At 37.7% G+C, this 27,757-nt stretch overlaps 1 protein-coding gene across 1 annotated transcript in view; it reads left to right on the top strand.

Moving 5' to 3' along the window:
• Positions 1-27,757, top strand: part of EMC10 (ER membrane protein complex subunit 10) — a 145,571-nt gene that overhangs the window by 85,482 nt on the left and 32,332 nt on the right. Inside the window, exon 6 of the mRNA XM_090414487.1 lies at positions 12,281-12,377. Coding sequence (XP_090270613.1) covers positions 12,281-12,377 — 97 coding nt within the window. The remainder of the gene's footprint in view (positions 1-12,280; positions 12,378-27,757) is intronic.

Below are 27,757 nucleotides of genomic sequence, written 5' to 3'. Positions count from 1 at the left end.
GACAGAATTTCATGCTGGCTGGGGCATCGCCTGGTTAAACAAGGCCCCCATTATTTTCGTCAGGGAACCAGGGCAAACAGCGAAAAGTCAGCTACTGGAACAAATCTGAAAGCACACCCCCAACTCAACATCACAAGAGTTAAAGATCGGTACTATCAACATAAGAAGCCTGAATGGCAAAGAAATGGAGTTAGCTGAGGAAATAAATAAGTACCAGATTGACATAATAGGGGTGACTGAAACAAAAAAGACAAAAACTGGTGAGATTTTTCCGAGCAATAAATACAAAGTGTTATATTCAGGCAATGACAATCAAGGAAAAGGAGTAGCCATAGTATTCAACACAAAATACAAGGCTAATCTTCTTGAATGGCAGGTATTCTCAAGTAGAGTGATGTGGGCAAATATCAGAATGGGGAACTGGATAATGAGACTTATTTGTGCCTATGGCCCACAAAAGGCTCTACTAAGGTAGAAGTGAGGGAATATTTTGACGCTCTAGAGAAAACTGCTAACACAATGAAAAAGGAAAAGTTGGGCCTTGTTGGGGATCTAAATAGCAGAGTAGGAAGTGATTGTTAGACATACAAAAATGTTTTGAGAAAATTTGGAGAAAAGAGCAAAGCTAATAATAATGACAAATACCTGTTGGATTTCTGCTCAGGACCTCGACTGGTTATTACTAACACCATGTTCCAACATAAAAATGTGCACAAATTCACATGGAGAGAAGAGGCTAGGAATAAGAAAAGTCTCATTGACTATGTTATTGTTGATAGTGATGTTTTCTCCCTGGTGCAGGACACCAGAGTGTACAGAGGATTTGAAATTGGAAGCGATCACTATTTAGTCTTGAGCATGATAAAATTGAATTTCATATTGAAAAGAATAACATGTAAGAAAGTTTTAAAACGAATAAAAGTTGAACAGCTCTCAGATGTGAACTGTTGACTAAAATACACCAAGATTATTGAAAAAAAAATGAAAGAATTTGAGAACAAGAACCAAACCTTGGAGATTCAGTGGCAAGCTTTGAAGAAAACCCTGATTGATTCAGCCAGAGGCATGTGGTGAGGTTGTTTGCAAGGATAGAAAAATCAGAACTCCATGGTGGACACAGGAAGTTAAAGAGGCAGTGAAGGAAAAGAAGAAAGCATATCAAAAGTTCCTGTCAAATAAGTCAGCTTGTGCTCTTAGAGAATACAGAGACAAATGTAAGAAAGCTAAACACTGTGTAAAACTAGCTAAACAAAATTCATGGGAGGACTTTGGCAAGAACATAGAAAATAAATATCAAGAAGGTGGTAAGATATTCTGGAGATTGTTGAAGAAACTTCGAAATGGAGGAAAGAGTGCTGTAAAATGAGTTAGAGATGATAAAGGTGACATGAAATGGGAGAAAAAGATATCCTTGATAGTATGGAGTAATTAGTTCGAAAAATTACTAAATGAAACAACCAGTGATAGCACAGTGGTAAAAAAACACTCAACAGGCATACAGTCAGAAATACATATCCATACTGGAAGTAGAAAAAGCCATCAAAGGCTTGAAATGTAGAAAGGCAGCAGGAGTAGATGATATTCTACCAGAAATGCTGAAGTATGGTAGTATAAACGTCTTACAGTGGCTGCACTGCATAGTTCAGAAGGCCTGGACAGAGGGATGAATTCCCGATGATTGGAGTAGAGCTCTCATAGTACCCATATATAAAAAGGGAAATAAAACTGAATGTGAGAATTACAGAGGTATTTCCCTACTGAGTGTTCCTGGCCAGATCTATACAAGTATACTTGAGAAACACTAAGAAAGAATTGTGGAAGAAAAGCTTGGTGAAGAACAAGCTGGATTCGGGCTAAATAGAGGCTGTCTGGATCAGATCTTCACTTTACGACAAATAGTTGAGTAGACATGGGAATATAACAAAGATCTTTATTTAACTTTTGTCGATCTGGAAAAGGCATACGACAAGGTGCCAAGAGAGAAGCTATTCAATACGCTACAGTTATATAGTGTCAATGGGGCATTATATCAAGCAATTCTTAGTCTGTATTTGAGTTGCAAGTCAGCAGTTAGAATTGAAGGAAGTACAGGAAGATGGTTTAATGTTAAATCTGGTGTGAGACAAGGATGTACATTATCCCCTCTGTTATTCATTATCTATATGGATCACATTATGAAGGAAAGTGGGATTAAACATGATATCAGAATTGGAGCTGTTAATGTCAGCTCTTTGCTTTATGCGGACCTTGTTATACTTCTAAATAAATCTGCTACAAGTTTGCAAGATTCCCTGACTAAATTGAATAACTGTTGTAATAGATATGGTATGAAGGTCAGCAAAGAAAAGACAAAGACAATGAAAATAGGTAGAATCGTTGAAAATGTCATTTGTGTTTTGAATGGGGGAACCTGTGAACAAGTAAAACATTTCAGCTACTTAGGCATTATTTTTAGTGAAGATGGTAAATTAAATATGGAAATAGACAACAGAATCAACAAAGCTGGTATGGTAGGAAGTCAATTGAATAAATTCATATAGAATAAGAGAGAAACTAGTCAGAACACTAAATTAGCTGTATACAAGTCAGTGTTCAAACCAGTTTTAACTTATGGATCTGAGAGCTGGGTCAGAAGTAAAACACTTGACCAAAGACTAGAGACCGCAGATATGGTAGTCCTGAGAAAGATTAGGGGCATGAATAGATGGCATCAATGGCAATATACATATTAAAAACGAGGATATTAGGAAGGAACTTGACATTGTCAGCATCCAGGAATGCATTAGCAAAGCTAATCTCAGGTGGTATGGTCACTTAAACAGAATGGGCGAGGAAAGATTTAGCAAAACAAGTGTTCTATGCTAGGTTGGCAGGGAAACGATCCAGAAGAAGACCAAGATATAGGTGGATTGATACAGTAAAAAGTGCCTTAGAAGACAGAAATATAAGGTCTGATAATGTTGTAGTCTTGACAAATAACAGACTGATTTGGAGGAAAATAGTAGATAGGAAGTTAGTAATGATGTAAGTTTTTCATGTAATACTATCATATCCTGTACACCCCTTGAGGGTATACATATCAGGAATTTGATGATGATGGTGATATTTATTTTTTGGCTTGACATTTTTTGTTCAGTGCTTTGCTCTACTCTTAAGTATAGATTTGTTGCCTATAAGCAACAGATCTGGACTTGAGATTTGTTGCTTATAGACATTTATCAAATTTTCCTCATCTGAATGGAAAAAAAAAACATATCTTTCAAAAATTGCGGTCGAGTGGATTTGAATGTATATTTTTATGTTCCAAGAGGAAATAACAATAATGCTAATGTATCAGCAGGCACTAACATGTTACCAACACCAATACCCTGTATAAATTTTGGAATGAGTATGGCTGGTATCTTTAAATTCAAAATTGGTCATATCATAATGCAATGTACTGATGTCATGTTGGAGGCTTAATGGATTTTTTACAACACTCACAAAGAATTAAAATAGAATTTAATACTCCTATATTTCGTCCTAGTCACTAGGACATCTACGGGGATTACAAAATCAATTAATGTAACATATGCACAAATAACAAACAATACTAAGCCCAACCACGTGGGTGACACTAAAGTCCTATCTAGGTAGAGTGGCCTGGAATGTAAGGTGGGAACTCTGGTGATGAGTGTTTCCCAAATCTTTGGAAGCTTAATGCAACCATATTTATTGAGATTTGGTTGGTTTTTGAGAGCTGCTGCTGCTTCTAAGAAAAGTCTCTCTTTCTTGAATTTGCTGTGGTGGAGCATGGTTGTTTTCTTCCATGATACTCTGTGGGTGGTGTCCAAAGCATGGTCAGCCAAGCCTGAATGGCCATAGTTGTGTTTGAAGATGTAAGACTTGTGTTCCTCTAGACGGATGGATGCTGATCTGCCTGTCTGTCCAAAGTACGCCAGCTTACAGGAACAGGGTACTTTGTAAACTCCAGGCAGAGAGAGAGGAGGGAGCTGATCTTTCGTAGAACGGATAAGGTTAGCCAGTTTGCGGTGGGGCTTATATGCTGTGTGTAGATTGTACTGTTTTAGTATCTTGGCTATTTTTTCAGAAGTGCCACGGATGTAAGGTATGGTGATGGCATTTTTAAAATCTTGTTGACGAGAAGGAAGGGGAATGGGGGAGGAGTTGATTATTTTTTTGATACTGTGATCACTGTAGCCATTAGAGAGGAAAGTGCTGTGTATGTGGTTAAGCTCATTAGTGAGGGCGGTTCCACTGGAACAAAGATTGTGGGCTCTCTTGGTAAGAGTTTTAATAATGCCATATTGTTGAGAGGGGTGGTGGTGGGAGAGTTTGTGAATGTATCTGCCTGTGTGTGTGGGTTTTCTGTATACGGTGAAGGTAAGTGTATCATTAGGCAGGCGTGTGACTAAGGTGTCTAGGAAGGGTAAACAATTGTTCTTTTCCTTTTCCATAGTGAACTGGATTCTTGGATGTAGACTATTGAGATGACTGAGGAAGGAGTCTAACGTGTCTGGGCCATGAGGCCAAATAGAGAACACATCATCTACATATCTTAGCCAGATAGAAGGTTTGAGTGGGGCTGAGTCTATGGCTCGTTTTTCGAAATCTTCCATATAGAAATTGGCAAGGGGGGGGGGTGAGAGGGGGGAACCCATGGCAGTTCCCTCTATCTGCTTGTAGATTTTGTTGTTCCAAGAGAAATATCCAGAGTTAATGGCAAAGGAAAAGAGATCTAAGATGTCAGAGGGAAAAACGTTTTCTAAGAGAGATAAGGTGTCAATTAAGGGAATATTGGTAAACAAAGAGGAGATATCAAAGCTTACCAATATGTCTGTCTTCTTCAAGGTTAAATTTTCTGTGAGGGCTTTAAAGTGGGTCGAGTTTTTTATATAGGAAGGGGACCTTCTGGTGAGGGGGATCAGAGTGTTGGCCAGCTGTTTAGATAGTCTATAGCAAGGTGCATTGGTAGCATCTACTATAGGCCTGAGTGGGGAATTGGGTTTGTGGATTTTTGGTAAACTGTATATTCGGGGGGGGACGGGAGCGGAAAGGTTTAAGTTTTTTCGTGACATCAGGGGGCCAGGAAGATACTTTTTTGAGTAAAATTTTAAGTTTCTTAACTTGTGTTTTTGTGGGGTCGTGTTCTAGCGGGATGTAGGTAGCGCGATCGCGGAGGATAATGTTCATTTTTCGCTTATATTCACTGGTATTAAGAACCACTGTGGCATTACCCTTATCCGCTCTGGTGATGACGATACTTTTTTCTTTACGTAGTTTCAGGAGAGCCGTGCGTTGGGCATATGATAAATTACTTTTTGGCGGAGAAGAATGCGCGAGGATGTTGGCTATGTCAAGTCTGATGTTGTTAGCTATCTCCGACGGTAAGCGACCGATTCCACGTTCGATGTTCACCATTACGTCAAGTACCGGCACTTCCTTCGGAGCGACGGCAAAATTATGGCTGAGGCAAAGGGCGCTGACGGCATCGTCGTTGAGCCTTTTGGAAGAGAGGTTTATTACTGTCTGGAGCGGTTGAATTTGTGGTTGTGGTTTGTTTTTCACAAGGTTGCTAAATTTCTTGATATGTTTATTTTTAATTTTTTGGAATTCTCTCTGTGCGGAAGTTTCCGAAATGCCAGAAAGAATCGACCAAAGTTCAGGGTTAAGAACGGTGGAGAGCTCGGAATGTAAGGAGCCAATTGGTAAGCTTTGATATCTCCTCTTTGTTTACCAATATTCCCTTAATTGACACCTTATCTCTCTTAGAAAACGTTTTTCCCTCTGACATCTTAGATCTCTTTTCCTTTGCCATTAACTCTGGATATTTCTCTTGGAACAACAAAATCTACAAGCAGATAGAGGGAACTGCCATGGGTTCCCCCCCTCACCCCCCCTTGCCAATTTCTATATGGAAGATTTCGAAAAACGAGCCATAGACTCAGCCCCACTCAAACCTTCTATCTGGCTAAGATATGTAGATGATGTGTTCTCTATTTGGCCTCATGGCCCAGACACGTTAGACTCCTTCCTCAGTCATCTCAATAGTCTACATCCAAGAATCCAGTTCACTATGGAAAAGGAAAAGAACAATTGTTTACCCTTCCTAGACACCTTAGTCACACGCCTGCCTAATGATACACTTACCTTCACCGTATACAGAAAACCCACACACACAGGCAGATACATTCACAAACTCTCCCACCACCACCCCTCTCAACAATATGGCATTATTAAAACTCTTACCAAGAGAGCCCACAATCTTTGTTCCAGTGGAACCGCCCTCACTAATGAGCTTAACCACATACACAGCACTTTCCTCTCTAATGGCTACAGTGATCACAGTATCAAAAAAATAATCAACTCCTCCCCCATTCCCCTTCCTTCTCGTCAACAAGATTTTAAAAATGCCATCACCATACCTTACATCCGTGGCACTTCTGAAAAAATAGCCAAGATACTAAAACAGTACAATCTACACACAGCATATAAGCCCCACCGCAAACTGGCTACCCTTATCCGTTCTACGAAAGATCAGCTCCCTCCTCTCTCTCTGCCTGGAGTTTACAAAGTACCCTGTTCCTGTAAGCTGGTGTACTTTGGACAGACAGGCAGATCAGCATCCATCCATCTAGAGGAACACAAGTCTTACATCTTCAAACACAACTATGGCCATTCAGGCTTGGCTGACCATGCTTTGGACACCACCCACAGAGTATCATGGAAGAAAACCACCATGCTCCACCACAGCAAATTCAAGAAAGAGAGACTTTTCTTAGAAGCAGCAGCAGCTCTCAAACACCAACCAAATCTCAATAAATATGGTTGCATTAAGCTTCCAAAGATTTGGGAAACACTCATCACCAGAGTTCCCACCTTACATTCCAGGCCACCTACTACTGCCCTTAGAGGGCGCTCTACCTAAATAGGACTTTAGTGTCACCCACGTGGTTGAGCTTAGTATTGTTTGTTATTTGTGCATATGTTACATTAATTGATTTGGTAATCCCCGTAGATGTCCTAGTGACTAGGACGAAATATAGGAGTATTAAATTCTATTTTAATTCTTTGTGAGTGTTTTAAAAAATCCATTAAGCCTCCAACATGATGTCCTCACAGCACTTAAGCCTCTACACACGTAATGTACTGATGATATCAGTACAAACTGAGAGACTTGCTATAAATTCCATTGGCAGAGGTATTATTTATTTGTGCAGTGCAGAAAACGAGCACAAGTACATATCATAATGATAGCACCTTTGTTACGACTAAAAATATTCCAGTATTTAACATGGTTACAATGACTGTGTATGCAAAAACTTGTAAGAATAGACTTATTGCCATATGCAATATTTGTTACTGATCTTCTCACTCATTTTAAATTTTAGAAACACTACTTTGTGTGTGTGTATCATCTTCCCTTTAAGCTTAGTGGTTTGTAATGGTGAAGTAACTTGGCCTCTTAAAAACCTAATTAATGTTTCGATAGGGTGACTCATCGTGTTTACAGAGTGTAGACAGGATTAAGTACCCTGTCTACCTAGTGTATTATTTCTGTCAATTGTGTGATTCTTTTGGTGGTAATAAAACCCCTGCTACCTCCATATGAGACCTTGAGACTGGTTGAATACCTTTAGTTGATTAGCCTTTACAAAAATTCTTCATGCTGTAAATGGGATTCAATCTCAGGTCTTTCCAACCAAAGGGCATCATTGTTATTGACTGAGCTATGAAGGCTCTGTTGTAATGGATTTGTGTATATTAAAATAGAAAATATTGTAGCAAATTTCCACTTCTTCTGAGCAAGTATGTCATTCTTTATTACTTGCTTAGACATAATTATATATAGAGAGAGAAAGAGGGACATTTCAGTTTATGCAAATGTTGTGTTGCCTTAAGACAGCTGATCATGGATCCGTGTATCTCTAAAGCCACTGTAGGAATAGTAGAAAATCAAATATTATTGAGCAGATACAAGTGTCAAGTTTTTCAAATTACAAGAATTTCATATGTACACCTCCACTAACATGCAAATATCTGGCTTATATTCAAACTCCCACTAGATTTTATAAGAAATATCCACATTTACTGATAGTTTTTATTCCTCTCATGGAGAAATCTCTGGGATTGGGTCAGAGCCTTTGGAAACCACACAATCCTTCCTCTTTCTAAGGAGTAGCCATTTTACTTTTTTCCCTGACTACATCTGCGAATTTTTTGTGGCTGCTTTTGTGAAAAACTTGTTACTTACCTCTGCCATATGATATTTTATGTCACCACTTCTAAATTAGAGATATAAGTCTTTGTGAAATACTCTGAACAATAATTAGTTATAAGTACGTAGGCTGTTCAATAAGTTATAAGACTATATTTATACAGAAAACAGATTACCTTTAATCATCATCATTTACATGGTCTCTTTCAAAGTAACTACCGTGAGACGCGATGCATTTGTCCCCAACGTTGCGTCCACTTCTTAAACACATGTGAAAGTCCTTTTTTTGAGAGTTCTCTCAAAACCGCCTCCGCCGCTTTTACACATGCTTTGTTGCTTCCGAAATGGCGGCCTATTAGTGGTTTCTTGAGCTGAGGAAACAGCCAGAAATCGCACGGTGCGAGATCAGGACTGTATGGAGGGTGTGGTAGGATATCTATGTTGTTGTTCTGCAAAACGTCCACTACACAACCAGCAATATGTGGCCTTGCATTATTGTGGTGCAATAAGAAGCCATTCTTCAGCAATGGACGCTTCCTTTTGACGTGCTGTACCATTGTCCGTAAAACATCCGCATAGTATGAGCCGTTTACAGTATTCCCGGGTTCTACAGTGTGTTGATAAACAATGCCTTCATAGTCAAAAAAACATTATGGTCATAACTTTACCAGCCGATTTTACAGTTTTTGCTTTCTTGGGGGTAAGCGAAGACGGATGCTTCCATTCACTACTTTGTTGTTTCATTGTAGGGTCATAGTGATACAACCAAGCTTCATCTGCTGTAATGATGCGTTTTAAGAAGTTGTTGCCTTTTTATTCCAGTCTTTCTTTCCATTCTGTGCACACATCCACTTGATGCTGCATTTTCTACGGTGTCAAGAGTTTGGGAATCCATCGGACTCAAACACGTTTCAGTCCCAAATGTTCAGCCATGATTGAGTGAACACGTCCCACAGAAATATTCAGGACAACATGCAGCTGGCGTACTGTAATTCTGCGATCCTCCTTGATAATCGCTGCTGTGTTGATCATTGTCTCTGTGATGGACGTTGAAGGTCTTCCCTCACGTTCAAGATCTTCCACATTTTGCCTTCCTTAAAAGTTTTATGCCAGCGAAAAACACTTGCCCTCAACATTGCTTCATCGTGGAAAGCTTCGCGTATCATGTTAAAAGTGTCTGATGCCGATTTTTGCAATTGCACACAAAATTTAATTGCATAACGCTGTTCCAAGGACGCTTCCATTTCGACAACTGGTCGCGGCTCGTAGGCGCGCCGAAACAAGCTTGTGTTTAGTCACGTGACACTCTGGCACATGAGCCGTATATGCCATCTATCAACCTCTTTTATTAACAGACAGCAACGTTTCTTTATTCCACAGAAATCAATATTGTGATGAGTGGTTTTGCGACAGTAAAATTAGTCTTATTACTTATTGAACAGCCCTCATATATACCAATGGCATGATTGTTGTTTGGCAATATAGATAATGAAGAAATTAGATCTTGGAGGATTTTAATGATGGTAGATGCTATTTTAAATAAAACTTTCACCTACTGTTTGTTTCCTAACAATGATATAACTAAAGGTGTGTGTGTGTACATGTAGGTATAGGAGTCAGTCACTAGTTTAAATCTTCATGATTATTGGACATAAACATTTTTTGGACAGGTGTTTATTCGCATTTTAAAAAGAATTGGAAACCAAACAAGCTAAAATTGCCTGAAGTAAAAAAAAAAAAAAAAAAAAATACATGCAGTTCTTAATCCTTTTCTATGGGTGAGGAGGTATGTCTTTGAATTGGATTTTTCAAGTTACACTTCTTTTTTTTTAAAAAAAGAAAAGAAAAACTAAATCCCACAAATGTAGTTTCAGTTAATGCAGCCATAGTTATTGAGATTGAGAGCGAATGTTTCATGGCTGGTTTCTTGTCCTCATAGTTAACACTGCAGCATCTTCAAACCACTTATACATGCCATTATGGCTATTTGTTCTAATGACACAGCCTTTATAACATGTTTTAGGTCAGTGGTAACCCTATAAAATAGATGTAATACCATGACTTCCCATGCATGAACTCACAAGATCACAATAGTATTGATGTATCCAGAGTACATTTGAAAAGAAAGCTGAAGTTCCTCATATATATATATAATCTTTATGCATTTCCAAATCACATAGCCAGCTAGCTATTACAACAGTAATAGCTAGCTGGCTATTACTGTTGTAATAGCCAGCTGGCTGAATCAGTCAGTGTTTTCTTCTGGATCTGCCATTGAATCTCCAAGGTTTGGTTCATATTTTCAGACTCAATTTCTTTTGAGTGTATTTGAGTCTACAGTTTACCTCTTTAAGCTGCTCAGCTTTGATTCATTTTAAAATTTTCTTACACAGTTTTCTTTTCAATATAATATTCAATTTTTAGCCCCAAACTAGATGCAATTTCATATCCTCTCTACATTTCTGATTTTTTGTGTCTTTTCTCCATGTGAATTTGTGCACATTTTTATTCATCATAATTCTGATCACCATGTAATCATGAAGGAAAGGATGCACATTTTTATGTTTGAACATGGTATTAGTAATAACTAGTCCATATCCTGAGTAGAAACTCAGCTACTTACTATTAGCCTTGCTCTTTTTTCCAAGTTTTCTCAAAACATTTCTATATGTCTGGTAATTATTATCTGCTCTCCTTTTAGATCTCCAATAAGGACCAACTTTTTTCTTTGTGTCAGCTGCTTCCTTAGAAGAACCTTCTGTGGGTGCAAATAAGTCATTGTTTAGTTTCCCATTGAGATATTTGTCCACGTCATTCCACTTCATATTGTATACCATTCAAGAAGTTTGTCTTCATATTTATATCATTATTGCCTGAAATATGTATTTGTTGCTTAGAAAATCTTATCTAGTTTTCTCTTTGTTTCACTAACACCCATTGTATTGACCTGATACTTATCCATTTCTTCTATTAATTGTATTTCTATTCCCATTGATGTTTCTAATGTTGATAATTCTTGACCTGTTCCTTTAGCTCTTCTAATTAATAGTTTCCAATTGCTTTTTTTGAGATTTTTCCAGTATACTTTACAATGAATTAGAATTTTGACTAAGTTATTCAATTTTAGGTAGAATTTCCATAATTCAAACATGCAGCATGCTGTTACTTCACAGCTGGAGCAATGCTTGGTTGTTATACATCCTGGTGATCAAGTCGATAGAAAGTTAGAAATTCATTGCTCATCCGTCAGACTTAACTGAGTGCTTTTGTGTGTGTGTGTGTGCATGCGCAAGTATAATGTATACCATTACAAAAACTATCTTGCAAAGATAAAGTATGATTTTTGCAAGATTAATGAATAATTTAATACCAGATGATTCATTTTCCTTTGCATGAGTGAACAAGCATAAAATCTGTGCTAATGAAGCTTATTTGTCATATGTGTTATCTACCATGATTTATAAAATGGGAAATAACTGCTCATTTCTCTAGCTGCATGCAGTTTACATAGCAATACCATGACATGAATTAGGACTTAGACGTAATTTTGTTTATCATTAAGTATGCTAGCTTTGTTCTAAATCAAACCTAAATTTTAATGTACACTGTTCTAGAATCTATCCAAAGAGAACATCAGCATAGGAATTCTGCTTACCAGTACTGAATTAATTTCATCCTTTTAGTTTTTTTTTTGTCTTCTTTGTTTTCTGCAAGTGCTATGTGATTAAGAAGTGGCTTTATGGGGTTGTTATCCCAAATTTTCAGCAATTATTCTGAAGGATTACCTTAAAAATTTGTCTTTTATTTTATTTTCTAGCATTTTTAGCAATGTAAAAATGGTATTTTATATCTTCTGTATTCTTTGAGACAAAAAAAACAAACAAACTATGCAGGCATTGTAATTCACAAATAAAAACTGTAATAAGTTATATGTATAAATAATACCTTTGATTGATAACACAATTTTGATGATGCTTATGTGAATCTACTCAAACGTCTAGCATGTACAGTTATTATTGAGTATTAGAATTTCTTTAAGAAATCACACTTTGTTATTTACAGACCTGACACCCAGACTTATATTCAGAGGCTAGAACAAGAAAAGGCAGAAAAAGCTAGAGGAGAACAAGGAGACAATAGATCCTTTTTTGCAAAATATGTAAGTAAACCTACATGTACCATTACTTATTCAGATTGAGAGAATTAAAAAATATATATTTATTATCATCATCATTTCTTGATATGTGCCCTCAATGGATATACAGTTAAGTTTCTGTTATTTTTCTGTTTGGCTCTAAATGGTCAGCTCTTACATTTGTTTTCTAAGCAATGCAGCATTCCTATTGCATCTAAAGATTGATACTTTACCTTCCTCTAGGTCATCATCAACATCATCAAAGACCTCCAGGGAATCAAGGACTTACTTATTGGGAGAGACTGCATCCATATAAACTCATACCTTCTCTTAAAGTCATTCACATTAGGTGCACTCACCACTTCAATAGGCAAACTGTTCCACTTACTAGTCTGTGAGAGAAAAAATTTACCTCTCACCCATAGGCCTCTATCATATCACCCTTGTTTCTTATGTTTACCAGTGCTTGCAGTCCACATACTCTCAGTCTGTCCTCATAGACTACATTCCACAATCTTGATACTTTGTAACTCTTCTTTGAACCCTCTCCACATCTTCATCCACTCAGAACCCTAGACAAATCCATGTAGTGCAGGTGCTGTTCATATCAAGGTCTTGTATAGAGGTAAAAGTACTTTCTTATTCTTACACATCAGTATTTGTTTCAGCACTGGAATTATTCTATAAGTTGTATTTGCAATTTTTTCTGTGTGACCTTTGAACTTCAACTTCCTATCATGTTATGGTGGTAGAGTTTAGTGAAGTGAACTCTCATTATTTGAATAATCACATCTTCTGATATAAGGGTACCTTCTGCATTCAATAAAGGTATTCTTTCATGTTCATTCTTTCTTTTTCTTGCATCATAATGATAAAATTTCTTTTGGGTTGCCTTTAGCCTGCACAGCCAGTTACTTTACATACACAGACTTTCTTTCTGTACAATATTTGTAACTCTGGTCTCTGCTTGATGATATATTTTGTTAACTCCTGTCATTCTTATGATATTCCTTCCATGTCTTTTTATGAATCTTTTGCTTAACAAGGTTACCCATCCATTTCATGCCCACCATATTTGTTCTTTAAACTCTTGGGAACAATCATATTCCATCATTTAAGTATATTTTCAAAGATTCCGATTCTTAATTTCTTCAAACCATCCTTCCGTTAGGATGGGTAGAGTCTCCTGATTATGGATCACAATGAATTAATGCAACCAGCATGTACTTTTCTGCTGTATCCCATAAGGAAAGTATTATCTGTGTGTTCATGGGACCAGCTTGCTTGTTCTGAGGGATGAAAAACCTGAGTTTCTGGGAGCAAAAATCCTCTACCTCCATATTAGATGACTAACTCACCATTTGATTGAAAAAACTGGATAAAGGTTCCTCACATCAAGGGACTCATCTACAAGGGGGGGCTGAAAAGTTCTGATAAACACCTAGAACAAAAATGATATTAAAGCAACTGATATAACCACAAGAGAGAACATATCTTAAAGCCCTTTAAAACCACCATGCTTCATCAAATTGTAATAGTTCCTTCTTATTATTTTAGGATATATAAGAAAACATGTCAGAGGTTTTCAAACAAGGCATCCAAAGGTACCAAGCCTCCTGGACCACTTACAGCAACTATGATGAATACGAAACTTAACAGCTCCATGCTGGCTCGATCGTTGCCTGGAATAACAAGGATTACGTTGCTTGTTTGGGTGGAGGGCAAGCTTCGAAAAATAAGTTAGTCGCCTAAACCAGCGCTTCCCAAACTGTGGGCCGCGGCCCCCTTGGGGGCCGTAGGTTTTGTTCAGGGGGGGGCCGTGAAATAATGAAAACAAATTTAAAATGTTTTAAGACTAAGTAGATTTTTTTATTTTAAAAGAAACGTATTTAACTTTTATTATTTCTTTTTTGTTATTTTTTTATATTTTAATGCAAAAATTCACACATTGGTGTTGGTTCACAAACTTTGCTTCCTGCGTATTTCGGTGCTTAATGAATATTAGTAAATATTGTTTATTCATATGTTTCATTTCAAAGCAGTGGTTAATTGTACTTGCTTCGAATGTTCTCCAGGGAAGCTCCACATCTTCCTGTCCCTTTCATCATGCGTTTGTAATCAGGGACTGTTGATATTGACTTTATATGCATATCAAAACTCGTTTTATATTATCACTGTCATCCAAGCTAGTTTTCTGTTACCAACAAAAGTTTTGCATATACTTCACACATGAAAAAAAAAAAAGCTTAAACAAGTTCATGTGGGGAGACAGTAGCTCGCTTCCAGTGGTAAACAACACCCCTCCCTAACAGCCACTATACTGCAGAGGCAATAAAAACAAGTACTTTTATTATGCCAGTGAATAAGGTATGAGGAGTCTGTGTAATGTATTTCTCAACAAATGGTGCAATTACAGACAACTGGGATAAAAACACACTAATTAATCAATCACATTTCCCCTCATACAGAAACTATGCTGTATAGACTGAAACAAAACCATATGTTGCATGGGCAAACACAGTATCTAACTAAAAACTATTGTTATTAATTAGATGTGTGTGAGTTCGATTTCCCAAGGCAACAATAAAATTCAACTGAACGTGTTAAAATTCCTAAGAGTGTTAAAACTAAGTAATATATATATATAATGAATGTTATGGCAGTTTCACACATGGAATTCGGTTGAAGAGCGTTAGCATTTCAACTCAATTGTCAGCTATGCTTTTATCTCTCGGTTGCGCGATGTTTTGTTAATACCGCACCAATCATATGCACGTTTTAATAACCAGCCTTTGCTGTCTGTTTAGCGTTAGGATTAATTACCTTAAAGGGAGAAAATTCACAAAAGAGAAAAATGTTCCTGGTCTGGGAATTCCTTTATTCAGGTAATATTCACTAATTTCATGTTATCAGTCTGGGGTGTGCCAGTATCGGTAAGTGGTGATATTATTTGACCTATTCTAAGTTAAAAAATTTAACCCTGAGATGGAGAAGTGGCTGATAAAAAAATAAAAAAAACATTCCCGCGAACAATCCGAAGAAGCAGAAACAGACTCGAAAAAAAAATGGACAGTATTTCATATTTTACCAGAACAGCCCGCATCGTCTTCAGAACCAAACGGTAAGAGGCAAAAAATGTAATGCATGCATTTGATTTTTGCAATATTCGCTGTGTATGTTTTGTATTGAATATAAATACAATAAATATTATAATAATATATCTCTCTATTACGATTTTTTTTCGAGAGGGGCCGTGAAATATTTTAATTTTTGTAAAGGGGGCCCTGACATCCAGAAGTTTGGGAAGCACTGCCCTAAACAACACTCTCTCAAGATATGTTCCCTAAACATAGAAGGACTATCTAAATCCAAAGCCGAAGTCATCGCCAAAATAGCCAAAGATAAAGCAATTGACGTCTTGGCTCTCCAGGAAACCCATGTGCCTGACACAACCCTCAATAGACTAAAGATCCCAGGCCTAATTCTCGTGTCTTATAACTGCCATCCCAAGCATGGCCTGGCAATCTACATCCGGCCTGGCCTTAAGGACATAACCCAACGTGTACCTGATGCAGAATACTCCATAGGTGTTAAAATTCAAAATACCACCATCTACAATGTCTACAAACCATCATCGCAATCCTGGCCTGATCAGATGGACCGGCCACCACCTCACCCTGCTATCTATGTTGATGACTTCAACTCTCATCACACCATGTGGGGCTATTCCTCTAACAACCAGGACGGTAATATATGGTTAACTGAATGGATACACATAACCTGTATTTGATTTACGATGCCAAGCAGGAAGGCACTCTCCACTCAGCCAGATGGAACAGAACCTACACCCCAGATCTGTGCATAGTCTCTAAAGACTCCGAAGACCACCCTCTGCCAACAACCAGAACCATCCTCAACAGATTCCCTAATAGTCAGCATTGTCCTACACTAATAGAAACAGGCACATCAATCCCAGTCATTAGTGGAACGCCAATCGCTAAATGGAGCCTTCACAGGTCTAACTGGAATGCATTTCAGAAACAAATCGAGCAAACCATTAGGGCAATTCCACCCACTTCTAATTGCTATGCAAGATTTGTTAAACTAATCAAAACTGCAGCCAAAGCCTCTATTCCTAGAAGCAAAAAAAAAAAAACATCCCATGTTGGGTAGAGAAACTGAGGAACTTTTAAGCCAAATATGAAAAAACGGAAGACCCAACTGTTGCTAAGGAGCTCATAGCAACACTGGATAAAAACAGACAGGAAAGATGGATCTCAACCATCCATGAACTCGATTTCACCACATCTAGCCGGAAAAGCTGGTGACTTCTGAGAAAATTAGATGGAGAAGAACCAACAACACACAAAACAACAGAGATAACTCCTGATCAGATGACTAATCATTTATTGAAAACCTCCAAGATACGTCCCGGCTCTGTCAAGAAAATTACTCTGCAATCTTCCATCAGACAAATCCTGAAGACTGGCCCTGAGCTTCCTGAACTTGTACACACAGTATCTTGGGACGAGGTACAGGTAGCCTTAAAATTCACCAAGAATGGCAAGGCTGGAGGAGTGGATGGTATCCTCTCTGAGTTTCTAAAACATCTCGGTTTTTTTTTCCCTCAAAAATTATAATGACTGGTAAACTACCAAATCTGTGGCGGGAAGCCAAAATAATTGCCATGCCCAAACCAAGGAAAGATTCAAATGATGTGAAAAATCTATGCCCTATTTCCTTGCTTTACTCCACCTTTAATCTCTCTGAAAGAATTCTCCTTAAAAGAATTTCACCACTCATCGAAAGAGTACTACCAATTGAACAAGCTGGCTTCAGGCCATGAGAAGTTGCTGTGACCAGGTTCTGGCCTTGACAACACAGATTGAAGCAGGCTTCCAAACGAAACTTAAATCTGTAGCTGCTTTCATTGACCTAACATCAGCTTATGACACAATCTAGATCAGGGGCCTCCTCCTAAAGCTAGGAAATATTGTAAGGAGCAAAAAATACTTTCCAGCTTTTTGAATCCATTCTCTCCAACAGAAAGATCTGGGTCCATATTGGCGGAAAAAAGAGCCGGCCTAGATTCCTTCACGACAGTCTCCCCTAGGGCTCTGTGTTATCCCCTTTTTAACATTTACGTGTACAACTTGCCACATACCAGCTCAAGCAAGTATATGTATGCTGATGACCTAGTGATTCTACATCAATCTACCTCCTTTGCCAACCTGGAATCAATCTTGAACACAGTCCTGGAAGAGTATTTCAAGCAGTGCTACTTGAAGCCAAATCCAACAAAACTGTGTCCACAGTATTTCACCTGAACAATGCGGAGACGAATCGACACCTCAACCTTTCTTTCTGTGGAAAAATGGCAGAACATGAGCCTCACCCGAAATACCTTGGAGTGAGCCTGGACAGAGGCCTAACCTATAAAAGGCACATCACCAACCTGTCCAACAAAATTAAAATGAGAAACAATATCATTTCAAGGCTTGCTGGAACAACCTGAGGTTATGGTGCAGAAGTCCTAAGGTCGTCTGCACTAGCCCTCGTATTCTCTGCAGCTGAATATTATTCCCCTGTCTGGGAAAGAAGTGCATCCACTAACATTATAGACACCCAGCTAAACTCTACCATGTGCACAATTAGTGGGACAGTGAGAAGCACCCCTCTCTTGCTGGCTGCCTGTCCTATCTAACATTGCTCCACCAAACATACAGAGAAGACAAGCCTCGATTAAAGAATTTAATAAAGCAATGAGCAACCCATTTTTGCCCCTGCACCAGACTCTCATAAATTCACCTAGTCTTTGCCTAAAATCTAGAAAGCCTTTCTGGTCCATTGATGAACTCTCTTCAGCTGCCCTGCCATCAATGCCTGACATGTGTAGAGGATACTTGTCCAACAATCTCCCAACAAATGGCTTCCTGGTAGAAGATCCCTGGGCTTTGCAGCCTGGTTTTGCTCTTCATAGGAAGATTTGGTCATCAATCAACAGGATCAGAACTAACCAGGGCAGATGTGGCTACCTACTACATAAATGGGGGCTGTTAGACCACCCTTATTGTGATTATTCTCCCATGGCTCAGATGATTACTCATATTGTGAATGACTGCCCAAGGTGCCAATTTCATGGTGGTAGGCTACAGGACATCCACAAGGTGACAGATGAGGCCTTGGATTGGCTTTCCAGACTGGACATTGACCTCTAGCTGTTCTGTATTCCTTTTGTCATAAGAATAAATAAATAAATAAATAGAGGTTTTGAAGAAAGTCAAAGACACAGAGGGGGTGGGCCATCATCAAGTCTTTCGTGTTGCAAGAAAAGTTTGCAACTGAGATTCACGAAAATTTGTAAGAGACTTTAGGGGACTGGGCCCCAGCATATCCAATAGTTGCTAAGTGGCCAAGTTTAAAACTGGGAATCCTGAGCCAACAGATGCCCCAAGTCAGGAAGACCTTCTGCATTGATCACACCTGTGAAAACATTGATGGAGTGCACGCCATGATCCTTGATGATAAATGAATACTGGCCAAAAACATTGTAAAGACTGTGGTGATATCCAGGGAATGAGTTGGGGTCATTATCTACCAACACCTGGACATGCAGATACTCTCAGCAAAGTGGATCCCCAAATGTTTGAATGCTGACCAAAAGAAAGAATGTGTGCTGTTATCTCAAGGGATTTGGGGTCATTTTGAGAAATCAGGTGCAAATTTTTTGGCTCTTATTGTGACTGTGATGAAACATGGCTTCATCACTATGATCGAAAGACCAAACAACAGTCATTGGAGTGGAGACACAAAGGTTCTCCATAATCAAAGAAGTTCATCATCATCATCAAATTCCTGCTATGTACCCTCAAGGGGTGTACAGGATATGACAGTACTACATGAAAAAATTACATCATTACTAACTTCCTATCTACAATTTTCCTCCAAATCAGTCTGTTACTTGTCAAGACTCCAACATTATCAGATCTTATATTTCTATCGTCTAAGGCACTTTGTACCATATCAATCCACCTATAACTTGGTCTTCCTCTGGGTGGTTTTCCTGCCAACCTGGCAGAGAACACTTGTTTTGCTAATCTTTCCTCTCCCATTACTATTTAAGTGACCATACCACATGAGATTAGCTCTGCTAATGCATTCCTGGATGCAGACATTGTCAAGTTCTTTCCTAATATCCTCATTTTTAATATGATATTGCCATTGATGCCATCTGTTCACACCTCTAATCTTTCTCAGGACTCTGATATCTGCGGTCTCTAGTCTTTGGTCAAGTGTTTTACTTCTGACCCAGCTCTCAGATCCATAAGTTAAAACTGGTTTGAACACTGTCTTGTATACAGCTAATTTAGTGTTCTGACTAATTTCTCTCTTATTCCATATGAATTTATTCAATTGACTTTCCACCATACCAGCTTTGCTGATTCTGTTGTCTATTTCTATATTTAATTTACCATCTTCAGTAAAAATTGTGCCTAAGTAGCTGAAATGTTTTACTCGTTCCACAGGTTCTCCATTCACAACACAGTTGACATTTTCAATGATTCTGCCTATTTTCATTGTCTTTGTCTTTTTATTGCTGACCTTCATACCATATCTATTACAACAGCTATTCAGTTTAGTCAGAGAATCTTGCAGACTTGTAGCGGATTTATTTAGAAGTATAACATCATCCGCATAAAGCAAAGAGCTGACATTAACATCTCCAATTTTGATATCAGGTTTAATACCACTTTCCTTTATAATGTGATCCATATAGATAATGAATAACAGAGGGGATAATGTACATCCTTGTCTCACACCAGATTTAACATTAAACCATCTTCCTGTACTTCCTTCAATTCTAACTGCTGACTTACAACTCAAATAAAGACTAAGTATTGCTTGATATAATGCCCCATTGACACCATATAACTGCAGCGTATTGAAAAGCTTCTTTCTTGGTGCCTTGTCATATGCCTTTTCCAAATCGACAAAACTTAAATACAGATCTTTGTTATATTCCCATGCTTTCTCGACTATTTGTCGTAAAGTGAAGATCTGATCCTGACAGCCTCTATTTGGCCTGAATCCAGCTTGTTCTTCACTAAGCTTTTCTTCCACAATTCTTCTCAACCGTTTCTCAAGTATACTTGCATAGATCTTGCCAGGAACACTCAGTAGGGAAATACCTCTGTAATTCTCACATTCAGTTTTATTTCCCTTTTTATATATGGGTACTATGAGAGCTCTACTCCAATCATCGGGAATTCGTCCCTCTGTCCAAGCTTTCTGAACTATGCAGTGCAGCCACTGTAAGACTTTTATACCACCATACTTCAGCATTTCTGGTAGAATATCGTCTACTCCTGCTGCCTTTCCACATTTCAAGCCTTTGATGGCTTTTTCTACTTCAAGTATGGATATGTATTCCTGACTGCATGCCTGGTCAGTGTTTTTTATCACTGTGCTGTCATCACCGCTTGTTTCATTTAGCAGTTTTTCGAACTAATTACTCCATACTTCAAGGATATCTTTTTCTCCTGTTTTCATTTCACCTTTATCATCTTTAACTCCTTTTACAGCACTTTCCTCCATTCCTAAGCTTCTTCAACAACCTCCAGAATATTTTGCCACCTTCTTGATATTTATTTTCTATATTCTTGCCAAAGTCTTACATTTGTCTCTGTATTGTGTAAGAGTAAAAGCTGACTTATTTGCCAGGAACTTTTGATATGCTTTCTTCTTTTCCTTCACTGCCTCTTTAGCTTCCTGTGTCCACTGGGGAGTTCTGATTTTTTTATCCTTGCACACAACCTCACCACATGCCTCTCTGGCAGAATCAATCAATGTTTTCTTCAGAGTTTGCCACTGAATCTCCAAGGTTTGATTCCTGTTCTCAAACTCTTTCATTTTCTTTTCAATAATCTTTCTGTATTTTAGTCTACAGTTCACATCTGAGAGCTGCTCAACTTTTATTCGCGTTAAAACTTTCTTACATGTTATTCTTTTCAATATGAAATTCAATTTTATCATGCTCAAGACTAAATAGTGATCGCTTCCAATTTCAAATCCTCTGTACACTCTGGTGTCCTGCACCAGGGAGAAAACATCACTATCAACAATAACATAGTCAATGAGACTTTTCTTATTCCTAGCCTCTTCTCTCCATGTGAATTTGTGCACATTTTTATGTTGGAACATGGTGTTAGTAATAACCAGTCCATGTCCTGAGCAGAAATCCAACAGATATTTGCCATTATTATTAGCTTTGCTCTTTCCTCCAATTTTCCCAAAATATTTTTGTATGTCTCACAATCATTTCCTACTCTATTTAGATCCCCAACAAGGACCAACTTTTCCTTTTTCATTGTGTCAGTTGCTTTTTCTAAAGCCTCAAAAAATTCCTCCACTTTTACCTTAGTAGAACCTTCTGTGGGACCATAGGCACAGATAAGTCTCACTGTCCCGTTCCCCATTCTCATATTTGCCCACATTACTCTACTTGAGACTGACTGCCATTCAAGAAGATTAGCCTCGTATTTTGTGTTGAATACTATGGCTACTCCTTCTTTTCCTTGATTGTCATTGCCTGAATATAACATTTTGTATTTATTGCTCAGAAAGATCTCACCAGTTTTGGTCTTTTTTGTTTCAATCACCCCTATTATGTCGATCTGGTACTTATCTAATTCCTCAGCTAGCTCCATTTCTTTGCCATTCAGGCTTCTTATGTTGATAGTACCGATCTTTAACTCTGGTGATGTTGAGTTGGGGTTTGTTTTCAGATTTGTTCCAGTAGCTGACTTTTCGCTGTTCACCCTAGTTCCCTAGCGAAAACAACGGGGGCCTTGTTTAACCGGGCGACGCCCCAGCCGGCATGAAATTTTGTCATGTTGTACCATCATTTTTTATTTTGGTTTAACCAATAAGAATACAATTTGGTCAGCTAAATCCCAAATTGCCAGCCCATCCTCGTTCGTTCAGTATCAAAGTAGATACCCAACAGGGTGCACCACGAGAAGGTGAGGATTGGACATTAGGTCAGAAGCCCTGGTCGGTTCTCCGCATTCCTTTAAAGGCTATGTGGAGGTCTCCTCTCAGTTATATAGCTTTGACCCTTAAGCACCCCTCAAAGCAACATCAAAGAAGTTCTGAATCCAAAAGTTAGCAGAAAAGGTTCTTGCTATTGTCTTTTGGGATGTGGATAGTGTAATCCTTACCAAGTACCTCAAAAAAGGTGAAACTGTTACAGCAGCAGTTTATTCAACAGGTCAGAAGGAATTGAAAGAGGTACTGAAGGAAAAACACTTCGGGGAAACTGAGCAGAGGTGTGTTGCTTTTGCAGGATAGTTCGCCTGCTCGCACTGCTCATGAAACCCAATAGACAATACACAACTTCAGCTTTCAGTATCTATCTCACCCACCCTATTCACCAGACCTGACCCCATCTGACTATTTCTAATTCCCAAATGTAAAGAAACTCTTGAAGGGAACAAAATTTATCACAGATGAAGTCATATCTGCAGTTGAAGACTGGTTTGTGCAACAAGGAAAGACTTTTCTCAGTGTTGTAGCAAGTGTATAACACTTCATGGGGAATATGTAGAATAATGTGTAAATTACCTGGTTCTACCTCAATGCCTTTATGGTGATTATTGCAACTTTTTAGCACACCCTCATACCAACTGAGCTATGGAAGCTTCCAATGCACTGCTGATACTTTCCATTTAGTAACTGATACTATAGGACTGAACATAGTATTTTCTTGAGTTTGCCATAATTTTTAGCTTTGTAATGCAATATGTAACCTTTCCTATTTGGAATATCAGTATATTTAGCTACTACCTACGTCAGTATGACATGATTAATGTCACCAGCTGGTGGCAAAACAGTCACATCTTTAACTGAAGCCTCTTCTGATGTTGTCATCTGATCTAACACTTGACCTCAATTTCCTTCTTTAACATGCTGTTTGAAAAAGTTGTCTCACAGCAGCTCAATAAATTCTTCTTCGTTGTTATCATGAATTTCCTCTGCTACCCAGTGTTCAGATAATTTAAGTCACACGTAATGATTGATCATGTAATACCTACCGGGATAATTTGGCAATGCACTTCATTAACCCCAATCAATGAGCTACCAACTCTAGCAACACACTATCATCCTGGTATTTCATCCTGTTACCCTTCACGCCAGATAGCCTCAAACCAACTCGTTGCTGCATGGAACATTGTTACTATAATTTATTATGTGAGTTTCTACCCTGACTAGACTTGCATCTTCTCATAATGTTAATAGTATCCCCTCAGTCCTTCCTAAACATACCATAGTTTTACACTGGATTCTGGTTACTACATCTGACTCAGAGCCAGGTCTCATTAATTCAAACAATCTTAGGCTATAACTCATTTATCATGGCAAAACACTCAAGCCTTTTTGCTTGATACTTTTGGCATTTATGTATGGACATAACAATTTACCTCTGATTTTGCATGTACTTGCATCTGCAGTCTACTTGGTCCAGTTGAGCAACTTTCTCTTTCCCATTCTCCCCCCCCCCCCACCCAAAAAAGTTCAAACCCAGTGCATACAGATCTACCCTTTCACCATATTCATAATAATGCTGACTGATATCTGTATCTTCATGATGTTTTGCATACCTTAACTGCACTTAAACACACACACATTCTCATCATTCCTCCCCACAATGATCTAGTTTCCTTTACTCTCTGCATTAGGTCTTGCCCTCAATAAATAATTTTCCATGCTCCTAATGCCAAATCCATTCAAGTGTAGGCTGTACCTCTTATAAAAATCTTTTCTACCATCAAACTCTCTCTTCACATATCCAAAAGCTCACGCCCATTTCTTCTACATAGTCTGTATCTTGAATCATTTGCTATCATAGCCCTTCTTAGTTCAATACTATCGTATCTCAGTAATAAACTAACAATTTTCACTCTTTCACTCTTCTTTCTTTCTTGCTTCTTCCAACAATCTCCTTTCATATCGTTAAGCATGAGCTGTAGAAGAAGAAAATGCTGTGAAGGGTATATAAAGAGAAAGGTGACCAGCAAAACCATAAACAGTACAAGGCTCAGCCAAGAAAGGTGACCAGCATGGCAAGGAGGGCAAAATCAGATTATGAGAAGAATCTAGTCAAGCAGGCCAAAGGAACTCCCAAAGAGTTCTTTTGTTATGTGACAAGTAAGATTAACCTAAATGAGTGATGATGGTCATGAGGAGACAAGCAGATAAAATAGTTGTTGCTGAGTGACCACTTTGCAAGCATATATCGATAATCCTAGTGAGGTTACTGCTAGTGAGGTTACAGACATCAGTGTCTGTCACATATGTTAAATATGTGACAGACACTGATGTGAGAACAGAGATGGATGAATTGGAGGTTCTTAGGATATTGCAGAATCTCAATGTAAATATAACTATGGGATTAGATAGGATATAGCTAGGGTTTTGCAAGAATGTGCAAGGGAACTGGCAGTGCCTCTAACTAGGCACTTTAAGTCTCAGCTCTGTCGAGTTCCAAGGGAGTGGAAAGAGGGCAAAATAATTTTCTTGCATAAGGGAGGTTCTAAGACTACAGTAGCAAATTATAGATCAATCAGTATCTCAGGTGTGGTGGTAAAAGTATTAGAAAAATTGGTCAAAAGAGAATTCAAGAATGGGTAGATAAAAATATGATACTGTTATTGAGGGTCAACATGGCTTTGTGAAGGGTTGTTCATGCCTTAGCAATTTACCAACTTTTTATAATAGAGTAACAGCTGAGTTGGATAAAGGAAATGGCTACATGATGATTTTGTTGGATTTTGCAAAGGTATTCGACAGAATACTGCTTGGAACTCTGTTATGCAAATTAGAACAAATGGGGATAGACATTACACTGGTTAAGTAGATAAGATGGTGGCTGCTAGACAGATATATAAAAAAAAGTGGTATATGGAGGTGCAGAATCGAGGTGAAAGGTGAGTAGTTGTGCCGCAAGGTTCAGTGCTAGGACCATTGCTGTTTAATTTATACCTAAATGATATTGGAAATAACTTGAAAGGAAATATTCAGTTGTTTGTTGATGATGTGAAATTAGATAGAATAATAGTTAATCAAGGCAATGTGAGAGCTTGCAGGACGATTTAAATAGGCTGTCAGTATAGGCAAAAGAAAACGAGTGTCAGTTTAATGTGGGGAAATGTAAATTTATGCATTTTGGGAAAAACAGATTACAAGCTGTGTATCACATTGATGGCACCGTACTCTAGGACAGTGCTTCCCAAACTTCTGGATGTTAGGGCCCCCCTTTGCAAAAACTAAAATATTTCATGCCCCCCCCCCTTCGAAAAAATCGTAATAGAGAGATATATTATTATAATATTTATTGTATTTATATTCAATACAAAACATACACAGCGAATATTGCAAAAATCAAATGCATATATTACATTTTTTGCCTCTTACCATTTGGTTCTGAAGACGATGCAGGCTATTCTGGTAAAATCAAAAATCAAATGCATATATTACATTTTTTGCCTCTTACCGTTTAGTTCTGAAGACAATGTGGGCTATTCTGGTAAAATATGAAATACTGTCCTTTTTTTTGAGTCTGTTTCTGCTTCTTCTGATTGTTTGCGGGAATTTTTTTTATTTTTTATCAGCCACTTATCCATCTCAGGGTTAAATTTTTTAACGTAGAATAGATCAAATAATATCACCACTTACCGATACTGGCAACCACAGACTGATAACATGAAATTAGTGAATATTACCTGAATAAGGGAATCCCCAGACCAGGAACATTTTTCTCTTTTGTGACTTTTCTCCCTTTACGGTAATTAAGCCTAACTTGAAACAGACAGCAAAGGCAGATTATTAAAACGTGCATATGATTGATGCGGTATTAACAAAAGATCGCGCAACCGAAAGATAAAAGCATAGCTGACAATTGAGTTGAAATGCTAACTCTCTTCAACTGAATTCTATATGTGAAACTGCCATAACATTCATTATATATATATATATATATATTACTTAGTTTTAACACTTTTACGAATTTTAACACGTTCGGTTGAATTTTATTGCTGCCTTGGGAAATCAAACTCACACACATCTAATTAATAACAATAGTTTTTAGTTAGATACTGTGTTTTCCCATGCAACATATGGTTTTGTTTCAGTCTATACAGCATAGTTTCTGTATGAGGGGACATGTGATTCATTAATTAGTGTGTTTTTATCCCAGTTGTCTCTAATTGCACTATTTGCTGAGAAATATATTACATAGACTCCTCATACCTTATTCACTGGCATAATAAAAGTACTTGTTTTTATTGCCTCTGCAGTATAGTGGCTGTTAGGGAGGGCATGTTGTTTACCATTGCAAGCGAGTTACTATCTCCCCACATGAACTTGTTTAAGCTTTTTTTCATGTGTGAAGTATATGCGAAACTTTTATTGGTAACAGAAAACTAGCTCGGATGACAGTGATAATATAAAACAAGTTTTGACATGTATATGAAGTCAATATCAACAGTCCCTGATTACGAGCACGAAAGGGACAGGAAGATTTGGAGCTTCCCTGGAGAGCATTCGAAGTAAATACAATTAACCACTGCTTTGAAATGAAACATATGAATAAGCAATATTTACTAATATTCATTAAGTGCCGAAATATGCAGGAAGCAAAGTTTGTGAACCAACACCAATGTGTGAATTTTTCCATTAAAATATAAAAAATAACAAAAAAGAAATAATAAATAATAAAAATTAAATACGTTTCTTTTAAAATAAAAAAAAAATCTAATTAGTCTTAAAACATTTTAAATTTGTTTTCATTATGAAAACTTGTGAGCACTTTATTAATGTGTTCAAGGAGAGATGATAGATTGTGTTGATAGATTGGATCTCCCACGATGAGTCTTCAGACTTCGTGAAGGTGCCGATATAATAATAATTTTTTTTTAACATTTTATTATTTCTCAGGTAAATTACATACATACATACAATAATGATTTTTTCATTAAAATTATGATTGCATATTGTGATTACATATTTAAATTACATGTGATATTTACATTGCATACATACATACATTGATTACATATTTTTTTTTTTTTTACAAAACCTATGCTTACATATTTACAACAGGTTTAGTTCTGTTTTTTTTAACAATGAAATTCGTACAGATTTTTCTTAGATTTTTTTTCTGTATAATGTATTAATAATAATTATCTTGGTTGAGATGTGATTTCTCAGCTTTCATCCTTCGAGCTTATTTATTAAGCTTATCTGAGGATGACACCAGTTAGTTTGTTATTTATTGGTTTGTTTGCTGTGTTGGAAAGTAGGCTGATGTTTGATAGGTCTGATTTCCACTACAGCTGTAGGGTGAA

The sequence above is a fragment of the Typopeltis vanoorti genome, chromosome 25, assembly GCF_054136105.1.
Source record: "Typopeltis vanoorti isolate ZY-2024b chromosome 25, IOZ_Tvanoo_1.0, whole genome shotgun sequence".
NCBI classification, from domain to species: domain Eukaryota; kingdom Metazoa; phylum Arthropoda; class Arachnida; order Uropygi; family Thelyphonidae; genus Typopeltis; species Typopeltis vanoorti.
Note: the sequence above shows the minus strand (reverse complement) of the source record. Positions and strands in the feature narration are given on the sequence as shown.